Below are 14935 nucleotides of genomic sequence, written 5' to 3' on the forward strand. Positions count from 1 at the left end.
TGACCATGACAATAGATGGCATCTTAGTAATTATGATTGGCTAACATATTAAGTATCAGATATTAGTGCACAGATTAAAGATTGACATGTTGTTTCAAGATACTGTTTACTTGGAGGAGTATTTAATTAAATGCACATATAGAAGTTTGAAGGTACTGAGCAATTTATTCTTCAGGTGATTTATTTAGTATATATGCAGCTGGCCTGATTAATACATACAGAGAATGAGTCTACCACTCTTGGACAAGGAACCACTAACCATTAAAAATGACAAACATCAGATCTTACAGCTACTACAGATATTGTCTTTTGTCTGCAAGCATGGATGTACCCCAAAAAATTATGCCAGGTTCATCAGGAAAGATAAAACCCTTCAGACTCCTCAGTACTGAAACACACCTCTCACAGAATTCCACCCAGCACGTGTGAAGCATCTGGTTTACAGTTTAACTCTCTCAGGAGCATGCAGTAGTTGTGAAGCAGTCAACACACACACTTTGTACACTCTAACATCTTTATGCTCAATATATTTCATCATGTAGAGGACAGATCATACAATATAAGACATCCTAATGCAATGTCTCTCACTAGCTCAGGCCCTTTCCTGGGAGACCTTGGAGGATCATCTGTGCTCTGTCAGTGAGGCAGGATCCTTTATGCACCTTGCCTACCCTACCCCTGCAGCAGCCGCCCCCATCTTAACCTGGTACAAAACAGTTCTCTTCCCCAGTTTACCTGAGACTCCCTTCATAGACTCCTGCTTCTTTTGTTCTGCCTTTCAGTAATTTTCCACAGCTCTCAAACCCACCCATCCCCTTCAGACAAGAGGAAGTGTCCTCTCCCAGCTAGAGCAAACCTATTGTGCCAGACTGTTTTACTTTGAATAGATGATCTTGAGTGCTGATCACTCACCACTGTAACCCTGCTAACTCATAGGGGATCCACATACATACAGGCTTTCCAAAACGCAGTAATGTTGTTATACCATTTCATAAAATCATCCCCAATTCAGAAGCAGTAGAGACAGAACCCTTGATTTATCACAGCAACATATTTTGCTTTTACCCTTTTTGGAGGAATAGAACTGAACTAATTCTTCTGAACTTTGATTTTTCTATGTGATAGTTTCACTTATTGCAGCTTTCTGAAACTAAGTACTCTGGGTCACATCTAACTGTAGTTTTTGCTTGCATTGTTTTGTACTGTATTGTAAATATGATTCTCACAAATCTATTTAAACGTATTTCTCTTCAGAGACAAAAAGTTAAATAAAAATACTTTATTAAGATACTAAGTTGAATGCCATGACTACAGATAAAGTCTTTCAATAGAATGCTAATCACGTACCCACTTTCTCTATCACTGCTTGTTTTTAGCTGATCATTCAAAGTCTTGTCAATAACCACTTTCAGACAACCTTGCAAACCAATTCCATAATTTGTTTTCAGAAGTATCAGAACAGGTCATGCGGGTGGGGGAGTGCCACTATATGTGAAAGAAAGAGAAGAATTAAATGAATTAAAAATCTTAAATGACTGAAATTGTACCATAGAATCTCTATGGATAAAGAGAGAAGGAGTACTTGTGGCACCTTAGAGACTAACAAATGTATTTGAGCATAAGCTTTCGTGAGCTTCAGCTCACTTCATCGGATGCATTCAGTGGAAAATACAGTGGGGAGATTTATATACATAGAGTACATGAAACAATGGGTGTTACCATACATACTGTAACGAGAGTGATCACTTAAGATGAGCTATTACCAGCAGGAGAGTAGTGATTATCACTACAAAAGGTCCCCCCCCGCCCCCCCGGTAATAGCTCATCTTAAGTGATCACTCTCTTTACAGTGTGTATGGTAACACCCACTGTTTCATGTACTCTATGTATATAAATCTCCCCACTGTATTTTCCACTGAATGCATCCGATGAAGTGAGCTGTAGCTCACGAAAGCTTATGCTCAAATAAATTGGTTAGTCTCTAAGGTGCCACAAGTACTCCTTTTCTTTTTGCGAATACAGACTAACACGGCTGCTACTCTGAAACCTGTCTCTATGGGTATTAATTCCATGCTCTAATAATAATATAGCAGTACAAATATATGGTGTGATAGTGACTGTGAAATGCTCAGGGAGATTAGAGAGACTATTAAAATAAATTCAATAATAATACGGGATTTCAACTATCCCCATATTGCCTGGGTACACGTCACCTCAGGCTGGGATGCAGAGCTAAAGTTTCTTGACACCCAAATGACTGTTTCTTGTGGCAGCTAGTCCTGGAACCCACAAGAAGAGCAGTAATTCTTGATTTAGTCCTAAATGGAGCACAGGATCTGGTCCAAGAGGTGAATATAGGTGGACCACTTGGTAATAGTGACCACTATTACTTACTCTACAACAAGGGAGATTTAGGTTAGATATTAAGAAAAAGTTAAGCTTCGGAACACACTTTCAAGAGAGATTGTGGATCCCCATCCCTGGAGGTTTTAAAGAACAGGTTGGACAAACCCTTGTGAGGGGCAGTCTAGGTTTACTTAGTTCTGCTTCACCAGAGGGTGCTGGACCTGATGATCCCAAGGCCCCTTCCAGCCCCTACATTTTTGATTCTATGATCCTGCTATTCCCCTGGGACACTACTGACACAATGGGGGAGGGATAGCTCAGTGGTTTGAGCATTGGCCTGCTAAACCCAGGGTTGTAGGTTCAATACAGGGGGCCATTTGGGGATTGGTGCTGCTTTGAGCAGGGGGTTGGACTAGATGACCTCCTAAGGTCCCATCCACCCCTGATAGTCTAGGAGTGCCTGGGAACTGGAGGGTGGAGGAGAATAATTCCGGACAAACCCAAGTGATGGAGGCATGCTCCCCCCAGTGCACACTTCCCGCCACTCCACCCAGGAACAGGGACTCCCATGCCGCATGCCCAGCTGCCCCCCGCCAGGGGGGCCACACCCTACAGGCGCGCGCCTGCGCACACGCCCCTTCCTTGGCTCTAGTCTACTGCCCCCACCCGGAAGGAACCTGCGCTCCCCTCGATTACCCCTCCCCGCAAGAAACAGGGAGCAAAGGCTCGCGCCGTTATACATGTGCACTCGCAGCAGCAGGCTGGCGCGCCGAAGAAGCCCCCAATCTCCATCTCCACCTATCAGGTTGCGGGGGGGAGGTCCGGGTCCTCTCTTGCCCGGGTCTGTCCACGGCAGACGCCGGAATCAATACGTTCTCCGCTTAAAACAGCCTTCTCCCGCGGCGCCGTGGAGTTCTATGGCGCGCTGTCCTTGGCGCCCCGCTCGTCCCCACCCGGGAGTGCTGCGTCGCGTGCAGGTTAGATGAGCTCAGGCGAGCCCAGGGCAATCAGGCAGCCGCTGGGCTCCCGTCAGTCCTTGCGCGCCAAAATTCAAGCTAAGCGGAAGGGCGCCGGGAGCGGCCGGGCGGTGGGATTCTAGACCCCGCGGCTAACGGTCTGCCCCCGCGCTCGACCCTCCTCCCCGCCCCTCGGCAGGTGAGAGGCGGCCGGGCAGGGACGCAACCAGGGAGGGGGCCCAGCCGCACCGCCCTTGGCCAGGGGGGCGGGTCCCGTCCCGTCTCGGTTTCTCGCCGGGGGAGCGGAGAGGGCTCAGTGGATGCACCACGGATGGGGGGCGGGATCCTTGAGGAATAGGTATCCCTCCCAGCTACGTTTGCAGGGGCCTTGGAGGCGGGGGGGTCCTGATCCCTGCAGGACACCCCCCTTCGCCCCCCCCCCCCAGCGAGGGGCTTCTTTGGGCTGTGGGTGTCCCCAGAAGGGCCAAGGTCAGTAGTGGGGGGGGGGGGTCTGGGCTGATACCAGTGAGGGAGCGAAGGGCCCCGCATGCCTGCCCTGTGGGCACAAGCCCTCTCACCACACATGCTCACCCTAGGGGGGGCCAAAATTGGTCAGTGTAAACCTAGTCACTGGGCGACAGCAGCCCCAGGCCTGTGCCTGCCCCCAGTCCCTGCCTTTGCAAGCCCCTGTTCTTACTGTTTGTCTTTTCCTTTTTCTGGGTGAGCCGAACCACAGAGGACAACGGACTGTGTCCAGGAGCTGTCAGATTTACAAAGTCACACAATAAAACTGGCTATAAACAAAGTGCTGCCAGGTGTACAGAATAAGGAGACATTTCTCTCTGATCTCAGTTTGGGATAATCTGAAAATCACATTTGTAAAAATAGCAGACAGTACTGGGATTTTTTTTTTTATAGTTTAACAATTTGACATAAAGAAGCGACTGGGTTTTTTATCTACATATATTTTTCCTGTGAAGTTCTCAACTATTTTAACACAATTTTAAGCCTAACATAAAGTCACATTCAGCTCTGGATACAAATAACAGTCCACAAGGTACTTCAGCACTGCCCTTTTAAATTTCTTCCTCTCTCCTGTCTTCAAAAAGACTTTAGTCTTGTCTTTTTGCCCCCTATTAGTCTTGTAATTTTTTTTTCTTGATGAGAAACCTATTTTGTTCTACAGTAGAACTTCTATTTGAATATCATGAGGCATATTGAATAAAGTCATGTATTCAAGGGACTCTTCAATGTGAGTAATATTTGCTGGGGGACTCAATTATCCCTCCTTTGGATAACTGAGATTCAGATAACTGAGGTTGTACTCTTGTGGCAAAAAAAAATCTTATCACATTCCTGCATGTAGGACCAAATACCATTGTCCGTGCTAGAGTGGTATTATATTCTTTTCCATTTGTTTCATACTTTGGTTTATATTAGGAGTGTCCTCTGATTTTAGTAAGTCTGCTTTTGTTGTTTTAAAACACACAGGACTATAAATCTGAGATCTTTCTTCATACCCCTTGGAGAGGGGCTTGAACAGGTCCTCCAGAGAGACAGAAAAGATGCATATCAAGTCAATCATTCTTGAAGGATTCAAGTCCTATGCCCAGAGGACAGAGGTCAACGGCTTCGACCCACTATTCAATGCTATCACCGGCTTAAATGGCAGTGGCAAGTCCAACATCCTGGACTCTATTTGTTTCCTGTTGGGCATCTCCAACCTATCTCAGGTAAAAAGGAAGGAGAAAGACTGCAGTTAGGAAGAGTCAATGAGCAACTTCTCATTGTGCTGAATAGCATCCTTGTGCAACAAACCTGAGGTTAATCTTCACAAAATGTTGTGGAGACTGGTGTTACTTTTTAACCAAAATGAGACAGACTGACATTTTCTATGCTACTTTTTGCCTAGGTTCAAATTGTCAAATAAAAATGATTTTATTGATAATTAAATATGAATTTGTAATTACCACTGACTCTTATTCTCAGAATTGACTTACAATCATATCTACTGTGTCGATACTCTTTTACATAGGACTATTACAAATACTAGGGAATTCTTTTCAAACACTTTGTAGAAGACTATAAATATATTAGCTTTGTATAGCAGTAATAATCATACATTGATATAAACTATGCAGCCCAGAACCACAGGGGAAAAAATGCCAAGTTAGGAAGTCGTAGATTGGAACTGCAGACTTTTGGTAGGTAAAAGTACAATCACTGAATATAACACAAACTTATTTCTCTATAATAAACTTGGGCATATCTGGAGCTGGTCTGAGAACACTGTTAGCTGACTCATCAGAAAAACAGAAAGCAGGTTTTGTTGAAATGATTTGTATTTAAAAGACACTGGCGTATACTGCTACTTATATAAAAAGTGTGCATTTTGAAGCAAATCTGGATCCCAGTCTTTAAACAATGCTACTCTGGGATTCTAGGGAAATCCAGCAAAATTGCAAGCAAATCCTATTATGCTATCTTTACAATCACACACATACTGTATCATGAAATCAAACACGTTACATAAAGGCACTTATGTATTAACTGATCTTGTCATTGTGCTTCTAAATCTAAGCATTTAATTTTTCTCATGTATCTGGTTTAAAAAAAAATGCTTAGCTGACTTATTGTATGTTAGTTTACCATGCAACCATCTTGCACATTTTCTCCATGCTCTGTTTTATACCTGTGATCTGCTAGAGTATCTAAATGTACAGTATTCCTATTTTTCAAATATTTCATACATTTTTCCTCAGATCCTAGCAATTAATTAATAGCAATGCAATGGCTTTCTGTTAATAAATGTGTTCCTCTTCCACATTTTCAGGTGCGAGCATCCAATTTGCAAGATTTGGTTTACAAAAATGGTCAGGCTGGAATTATTAAAGCGACTGTATCAATCACGTTTGATAATTCTGACAAGAAACAGAGTCCGTTGGGATTTGAGGCTCATGATGAGATCACAGTCACCAGGCAGGTGAGTGTTTAACATCACAAAGACTTATGTATTTCCACCATTCTCAGTGGAAAATAACTATACTAAGATAAAAGGCAGATTGTTATTTTTCAGCTAGATGGTATAGAATTCAATGTTGTAGGGTTTTTTTTAATGCTCTCCACCCTTACGCCTCAACTTATTTTGCATAATCAAGATTTCTTCAGGTAAGGTTCTAAAGAACACTTGGTTTCTTTTACTTGATTGTGCACTAATATTTTTTTTAAATATGCTCTCTTGAAAACTTCATGAACTTGTGCTATGAAAGCAATGTTTTCAGAGTGAACTCAATAACAAACTATATAAGATTTGAGTTAAGCAACTAAATAAGGATATAACAACAAGTTGCCTTTTCACAGTTCATACTCCAAATTTTGTAGTATTCCATATACCATAAACAATGACTCTACTCCCTTAAATGGAAACGCACCTAATCATGAGACAACATTCCTGGAGCAAGCTATATTGTCCCATACAGAAAATAGTGTGCTTCCCTTTTCTGCCTTTCTCCTTTCCTTTTGTCCCCTTGCGATACTGAATTCATTTATTCACAGAACAGATGTGGTACAGACAGGAGCACTGGAAGCTTTCCTACACTGTCTCAGAGTGTGCTTTGACTTGACACGAAGGGACCACCTCTAGAAGTAATTGGTTCCCATGACCCATATTAACCATAACTAAAGCTGCGAGTTTGTCACGGAAGTCTCAGGAAGTTTGTCTCAGGAAGCTCAGGCAGCCCCAGGCCAGTCAGACTGGCCACTGCTCGGGCAGTCTCGGGCCACCGCCGCCCTCCCACGCTCCCAGCAGCAGCAGGAAGAGTTTGTGGGGGGGACTCAGGGCTGGGGGTTGTGGCATGGAAGGGGGTGAGGGCTCTGGGCGGCGCTTACCTTGGGGGGCTCCCTGGAAGCGATAACATGTCCCTCAGCTCCTAGCTCCAAGCACAGCCCCCACTCACAGGCACCACCCTCACAGCTCCCATTGGCTGTGGTTGCCATTGGCTGGCAGTGCTAGGAGCTTAGGGAGGGAATGTCATCGCTTCCCAGAAGCCGGGTAGAGATCCTGCCAGCCCCACCAACCACCCCACCACCTCCCATCTGTCCATGACTTTTACTAAAAATACCAGTGACTAAAACATAGCCTTAACCATAACCTTTCTGATGAAACTGACAACAAGTTTGCTAGTTGTGGTGGCGGTATTTTTTTTTTTTTTTTTTTTTCCTGGTCTGACACTGAACTGAGAGACTTGTTCCTGACTGCCAAGAAATTGCCAAAAGTACTTGCCATGGGGGTTTAGCTCACATTTTTGCAGTTGGGGTAGAGGATTTTAAAAACGGTACTTCAAACTGATGAGAGGGTTTGTTTGATCTGTGTATTTTGTAATTTTGTTAATTCCCTCTGGACACATTGAAACTGTTTTCCATTTGTTGTTTGCTCAGATTCCTACATCTAAGAATTCCATTAGTTTGTATTCTCAAACAGTAAAGCCATTTTTAGTTAATTTTGAGTATCCCGTTTTTCTTTTTCTCAAGGTCGTCATTGGTGGTAGAAATAAGTATCTAATCAATGGTGTGAATGCAAACAACACAAGAGTGCAGGATCTCTTCTGTTCTGTTGGGCTCAATGTCAATAACCCTCACTTTCTCATTATGCAGGTATTATATATATATATATTCCTAAAAACTTACTTCCTTTGTTGCTGGATTTGGGAATTTTGCTTTGCATTAGCTCTATACGTTATTTCTGTTACCACAGAGGCTTCCACATATTGACTGACATCAAATCTCTCAAAAGCCAATCTGTGACTAAGAATTTAATCAAAATCAGTCAATCAGTAAGAGATTCCAAACAGGGAGTGAAAGCAATGTGCCTGATCAGTGTAACTATGTATAGCGGGACACAGCATAAGCAAAGTTATAAAGTATAGCACATAATACTTACCAGCTGACTGTAATGAGACACAAGCTGTTTCAGATTTGAATCTGAACTTTCAAGAATGAGATAACTGAAGCAAAACCAGGTTTGTTCTTTTAGACAGAATAAATTTATCTTTAAAAAATTATTATACTACCTAATAAAGTTTTGATTGAGAATTTAATATATAAAAATCTTACACTTTATATGACAGTTTAGTGCACTTTGAGTTTAAGGGCCATAATCATTTTTGCCTCTATTTCCAGGGACGAATTACCAAGGTTCTAAACATGAAACCTCCAGAGGTGAGAACACAGCTGACGTTTCCTTTCTTTCTCTTTTTTCCTGATATCCTTTGTATGTGTAAAATTTTGAGTTGACTGTTTGCTCAGGACTGTTGGAACTGTATTTTGAAGAAAGGTGGGGAGGGAAAATTTTTTGTTTAACACTGGTGATTTTGAAGCAATTTCATAAGCTTGGTGGGTGGGGTGTTTTTTTTTTGTTTTTTTTTTCAGATTTTAGCTATGATTGAAGAAGCAGCTGGTACAAGGATGTATGAGTGCAAGAAAATAGCTGCCCAGAAAACTATAGAGAAAAAAGAGGCAAAACTGAAAGAAATTCAAACGGTACTATGTGTTTGCAATTGTGTGGCTTTTTAATGCTTTACATAAATTGAATAACTATCAATGATAGCAGTTGTAAGGTGACTTGAATGACTCAGTTGACTGTTGTGTAGCCTTAGAAAGAACAAAAGCTTCTCTGCCACAATAGAAGAGGCTGTACTTGACCCATTTGCACCACCATGGTCCCTTCTCTTTCCCCTGCCCCCATTTGTTGTATATTTATGGTTTGTGGAAAGTTTGCTTTTTCTGCCTAAGGCAATGTGCATGTGGTCAGAGTAGTAGGATTTGTGAGAGTTTTCAGATTTAAGGATCTGAAAATATATTCTGTTTTTTATGTTTCAGATTTTAGAGGAAGAAATCACTCCAACCTTACAGAAACTGAAAGAGGTACTGATCATTACACCAGAAATACATTTTTGGCTTTTAAACAGACTTAGTGTTCTACTGGGTGAAATTACACTGGGGGCCAATTTTTAAAATATTGGAAAATAGCATGACTAACTTGGATAATCTCTTCAATGATTCATTTTTTGAAACAAAATGCTCTTCTAGACTCTAAAACATCTACACACATGTCTAGTCTGAATATCTTTTTAATATGGAAAACATGGTTTATAGAGATGATATTTTATTTTCAGATGTCTAATTATTATAGTAACATTGGCCATTCAGGACCTGCAAGAAATTATGGAGAAGAAAAACTCGAAGACAATTGCAAGATGAAGTTTTAACTTGGTTCATAAAAGGATATCCAAGTGTTGATGCTAATACAACAGCCTGTACTGTGCAAACATTTGCTAACATTTTGCTAAGAAGGCATGTGTATGTATAATGCATTTGATGCTTCAGAGGAAGGCAAAAGTGTAACGCATGTAGCCAGTTGGGTACTACTGTATGTAGGAAAGGAGAATCCTTCCTTCCTTCTCATCCCTCTAGGGGAATTGACATATATCCTTTGAAGCATGAGATTTAATTACTCGCCTTGGCTTGTATAGCTACAAATATTGATCATAAAGTTATACAGAACTTTTTAGAAATACCATGGGCGTATTATAAAAAACTTTTAATGATGGCTTATTTTTATTGGTGGCCCTTTCTTTCAGGAACGATCATCCTATTTAGAGTACCAAAAGGTAATGCGAGAGATAGAACACTTAAGCCGTCTCTATGTTGCGTATCAGTTTGTCTTGGCTGAAGAAACGAAGGTACGTTCTGCTGATGAGTTAAAGGAAATGCAGGCTAACATAGCGAAACTTCAGGAAACAATGGCTGAAAATGAGAAAAAGGTGAAGGAACTTAACAAAGAAATAGCAGAGATGGAAAAGAAGAGAGATCAGGTAAGTGAACACAAATATGTTTATGTTGATATATATATTAACACAAGGGATTAAATCGGAAAGGAATAACTTCATTTCTCTGAATTAAAATATAGAGAGAGAACCAGTGTTCCCTGTAATATTTTACATTCATGTGCGGAATGAATTTTGTTATGTGCACCAATATAGAGGTGATGTGTGACACATCACCTTCATATTGGTGCACAGAACAAAATTAATGTGGTGGGGGTGGGGCTGAGGGGTTCGGGCTGCAGGAGGGGGCTCAGGGCTGGGGCAGAGGGTTCGGGCTCTGGGTTGGGGCCAGGGATGAGGGGTTTGGGGTGTGAAAGGGGGCTCAAGGCAGAGGGTTGAGGTGTAAGGGTTCTGTGGGCTCTGGGGTGGGGCCGGGGATGAGGGGCTTGGGGTGCAGGCTGCCTCAGGGCTGTGGTGGGGAGAGGAGGACTCCCCCCAGCCGTCTCTCACCGCAGCAGCTCGGGGCTGAGGAAGGGGCGCCTCTCCCCACTGCAGCCCTGAGCCCCTGCACGGGACTTAATAGGTGGCTGAGCAGCTTAGAGGGAATTTAGGAGAGAACGATTTCCTTTGGGTTTTATATACTTATGTTTATACACTACATACTGTAATTCTTAGCCATTATGTGAAAGACACACTTGATTTAATAATTATACTTCCATCTGAAATATTTTACGTCCTATCATTACAAGTAATACCTAAGATAACTGAAAGATTAGAAATACTGTCTTTTCAGGCTTTTTATTTTTACTTTTTTCATTTGATAGTTATTTGTGTTTAGTCGGCTTGTGACAAAATAGCATTAAGATAAAGAAAATAAGACTATACACCACAAAAGTTGGCAGAGGGATTTTGTAGTTCTTGAGCATCTTTTTGAGATTGAGTAGATTTCTATTTGGCGGCATCCATTAATAAAGAATAAGAGTTATATTTTATTATGATATAAACACTGATATTTTATAGGTCACCTAACACCAGATTATGCGGTTATCTTAATGGCATTATAACTGTAGAAGAACTAAGCAAAGTGCAGTCATATTCTCACAATTTCTATTTTCCATGCCAGTGGAAATAGGAACATAGTTTAGCATACTTAGGCCCTGATTCTGTGTATATTTACGCATGTGAGTAAGCTCGTCTCATGTGAAATAAATAATATTTGTGGAAGTAGATCTTTGCTTGGTGTGGAAGATTCACATTCAGATGTTCTAAAACTCAGAAAACCCTGTCATTTTGAGAATGAACATTCTTGTATCTTTGAAAGAGGGGGAGATGTCCAACCAGAGAGAAGATACCTGAAAGGCAACTTATTTACTCGAAGAGAAATAAATGCCACAGTTCAGAATAAATGAATGAAAATCCTTCTAGATCCATTGGAAAACCATTCATTCTCTGATGCCTCCCATCCACTCTCTTTAATGTAAAATGACAAAAATGTTATTTGTGTACTTTATATTGTGGTTAAAAGACACTTCAGCAAGTCAAATTGGGCTCAAAATTCAGCTTTTATAAAAATAAGCATTCATGCAAGATAATGGAAATGTTTCTACCATATTTTCCAGTGCCAATGAAATGATTCTTAAACGTAGGCTTTTCAAACGTTGCCCTGTATTATTTAAACCCAAATATAGCAGCACCTTGCTACTAAATCTGAACCTGGAAGTCAAGCTTACTTGAAACTGATTTTTTTAAAAAAAAATGAAGCTATTTGTTCTGTGTGTTCATTGCACAGAGATGTGCATCAAGTGAACAGCATAAATAGTGAAAAATAAACGTGATTTATAATTAGGGCCCTACCAAATTCACGACTGTGAAAAACATGTCATGAACCGTGAAATCTGGTCTTTTTTGTACTTTTACCCTATACTATACAGATTTCATGGTGGGGAGACCAGCGTTTCCCAAATTGGGGGTCCCAATCCAAAAGGAGGTTGTAGGGGAGGTTGCAAGGTTATTTTTGGGAAGGGTTGCAATATTGCCACTCTTACTTCTGCGCTGCTGCCTTCAGAGCTGGGCAGGCAGAGAGTGACGTCTGTTGGATGGGAAACCAGCATTGGAGGCAATGGCGCTGCCAGCAGCAGTGCAGAAATAACAGTGGCAATACTGCGACACTCCCCACCCCACAATAATCTTGTGCTCCCCCCCAACTCCCTTTTGGGTCAGGACCCCTACAGTTACATCATCATGAAATTTCAGATTTAAAATATACGATTTTTAAAATCCTATGACCGTGAAATTAACCAAAGTGGGGCCGTGAATTTGGTAGGTCCCTATTTGTAATTATGATGATTAAAACTAAAAGAATTTTAAGTGACAGTGGTAAGGAAATTTGGTTTTAACCTCTTTTTTTTCTTTTTTTTTTCTCAATGCAGCTGAATAGAATGTACAATATCATATGATTATTATACAGATTTCTTGTAGTATGAATTACATTTTTTTTGCCTTGGTTATAGGAAGTTGGTGGTGTACTCCGTTCACTGGAAGATGTTCTTGCAGAAACTCAGAGAGTTGATACAAAAGCACAAAGTGCTCTTGATCTCAAGAAGCAAAACTTTAAAAGTGAAGAGAAGAAATGTAAAGAATTAGTAAAAAGCATGGAGGAGGTAAACAGTAAGGCCCTTGTTTTTAAAACTTCAGGAAAATATTTAAACTGGTGCACTACAAACATTTTCAGTGATATATAATAGCTGTATGTTGTGATTTTATTTATTACTTTTCTGTAATGTATGTCCAAGAGGGATAAGAGCGCTGGGACAAATGTATGGCATAAACATGCCAGGGCACCACAAGGATAGAATCATAGACGATTAGGGTTGGAAGATGCCTCAAGAGGTCATCTAGTCCAACACCCTGCTCAAAGCAGGACCAACCCCAAATAAATCATCCCAGCCAGGGCTTTGTCAAGCTGGGCCTTAAAAACCTCTAAGGATGGAGATTCCACCACCTCCCTAGGTAACCCATTCCAATGCTTCACCACCCTCCTAGTGAAATAGTTTTTCCTAATATCCTCCCCCACTGCAACTTGAGACTGTTGCTCCTTGTTCTGTCATCTGCCACCACTGAGAACAGCCAAGTTCCATCCTTTTTGGAACCCCCCTTCAGGTATTTGAAGGCTGCTATCAAATCCCCCCTCATTCTTCTGCAGACTAAACAAGCCCAGTTCCCTCAGCCTCTCCTCGTAAGTCATGTGCCCCAGCCCCCTGATGATTTTCGTTGCCCTCCGCTGGACTCTCTCCAATTTGTCCGCATCCTTTCTGTAGTGGGGGGCCCAAAATTGGACACAATACTCCAGATGCGGCCTCACTAGTGCCAAATAGAGGGGAATAATCACTTCCCAAGATCTGCTGGCAATGCTCCTACTAATGCAGCCCAATATGCCGTTAGCCTTGGCAACAAGGGCACACTGCTGACTCATATCCAGCTTCTCATCCACTGTAATCCAGGTTCTTTTCTGCAGAACTGCCGCTTAGTCAGTCAGTTCCTAGCATGTAGCAATGCATGGGATTCTTCCATCCTAAGAGCAGGACTCTGCACTTGTCCTTGTTGAATCTCATCAGATTTCTTTTGGCCCAATCCTCCAATTAATCTAGGTCACTCTGGACCCTATCCCTACCCTCCAGCATATCTACCTCTCCCTCCATCTTAGTGTCATCCGTGAATTTGCTGAGGGTGCGATCCATCCCATCATCCAGATTATTAATGAAGATGTTGAACCCATGGGGCCGACCCATGGGGCACTCCTCTTGATACCGGCTGCCAACTAGACATTGAGCTGTTGATCGCTACACGTTGAGCCCGACGAGCTAGCCAGCTTTCTATCCACCTTATAGTCCATTCATCCAATCCATGCTTCTTTAATTTGCTGGCAAGAATACTGTGGGAGACCGTATCAAAAGCTTTGCTAAAGTCAAGGTATATCACGTCTACCGCTTTCCCCATATCCACAGAGCCAGTTATCTCATCATAGAAGTCAATTAGGTTAGTCAGGCATGACTTGCCCTTGGTGAATCCATGTTGACTGTTCCTGATCACCTTCCTCTCCTCCAAGTGCTTCAGAATGGATTCCTTGAGGACCTGCTCCACGATTTTTCTGGGGACTTAAGTGAGGCTGACTGGTCTGTAGTTCCCTGGATTCTCCTTCTTCCCTTTTTTAAAGATGGGCACTATATTTGCCTTTTTCCGATTGTCCAGGGCCTCCCCTGATTGCCATGAGTTTTCAAAGATAATGGCCAATGGCTCTGCAATCATATCAGCCAACTCCTTCAGCACCCTCAGATGCATTGCATCCGGCTCCATGGATTTGTGTATTCCAACTCTTCTAAATAGTCCTTAACCTGTTCTTTCACCACTGAGGGCTGCTTACCTTCTCCCCTTACTGTGCTTCCCAGTGCAGCAGTCTGGGAGCTGACCTTGTCTGTGAAGACCGAGGCGCAAAAAGCATTGAGTACTTCAGCTTTTTCCACATCATCCGTCACTAGGTTGCCTCCCCCATTCAGTAAGGGTCCCATCCTTTCCCTGACCACCTTCTTGTTGCTAACATACCTGTAGAAACCCTTCCTTGTTAGCTGCGACTCCAGTTGTGCTTTGGCCTTCCTGATTACATCCCTGCATGCTCGAGCAATATTTTTATACTCCCCCTAGTCATCTGTCCAAGTTTGCACTTCTTGTAAGCTTCCTTTTTGTGTTTAAGCTCACCGAATATTTCTCTGGTAAGCCAAGCTGGTTGCCTGCCATATTTGCTATTCTTTCTGC

General features: G+C 42.1%; 1 protein-coding gene across 1 annotated transcript in view; it reads left to right on the forward strand.

Moving 5' to 3' along the window:
• The first annotated feature begins 3397 nt into the window (after positions 1 to 3397).
• SMC2 (structural maintenance of chromosomes 2) overlaps positions 3398 to 14935 on the forward strand; it is a 33960-nt gene continuing 22422 nt past the window's right edge. Inside the window, exons 1-9 of the mRNA XM_074953511.1 lie at positions 3398 to 3501; positions 4794 to 5035; positions 6136 to 6285; positions 7833 to 7955; positions 8481 to 8519; positions 8730 to 8840; positions 9180 to 9224; positions 9941 to 10174; positions 12637 to 12786. Coding sequence (XP_074809612.1) covers positions 4868 to 5035; positions 6136 to 6285; positions 7833 to 7955; positions 8481 to 8519; positions 8730 to 8840; positions 9180 to 9224; positions 9941 to 10174; positions 12637 to 12786 — 1020 coding nt within the window. The 5' untranslated portion in view covers positions 3398 to 3501; positions 4794 to 4867. The remainder of the gene's footprint in view (positions 3502 to 4793; positions 5036 to 6135; positions 6286 to 7832; positions 7956 to 8480; positions 8520 to 8729; positions 8841 to 9179; positions 9225 to 9940; positions 10175 to 12636; positions 12787 to 14935) is intronic.

The sequence above is a fragment of the Natator depressus genome, chromosome 5 (genome assembly GCF_965152275.1).
Source record: "Natator depressus isolate rNatDep1 chromosome 5, rNatDep2.hap1, whole genome shotgun sequence".
Taxonomy (NCBI): Eukaryota; Metazoa; Chordata; order Testudines; family Cheloniidae; genus Natator; species Natator depressus.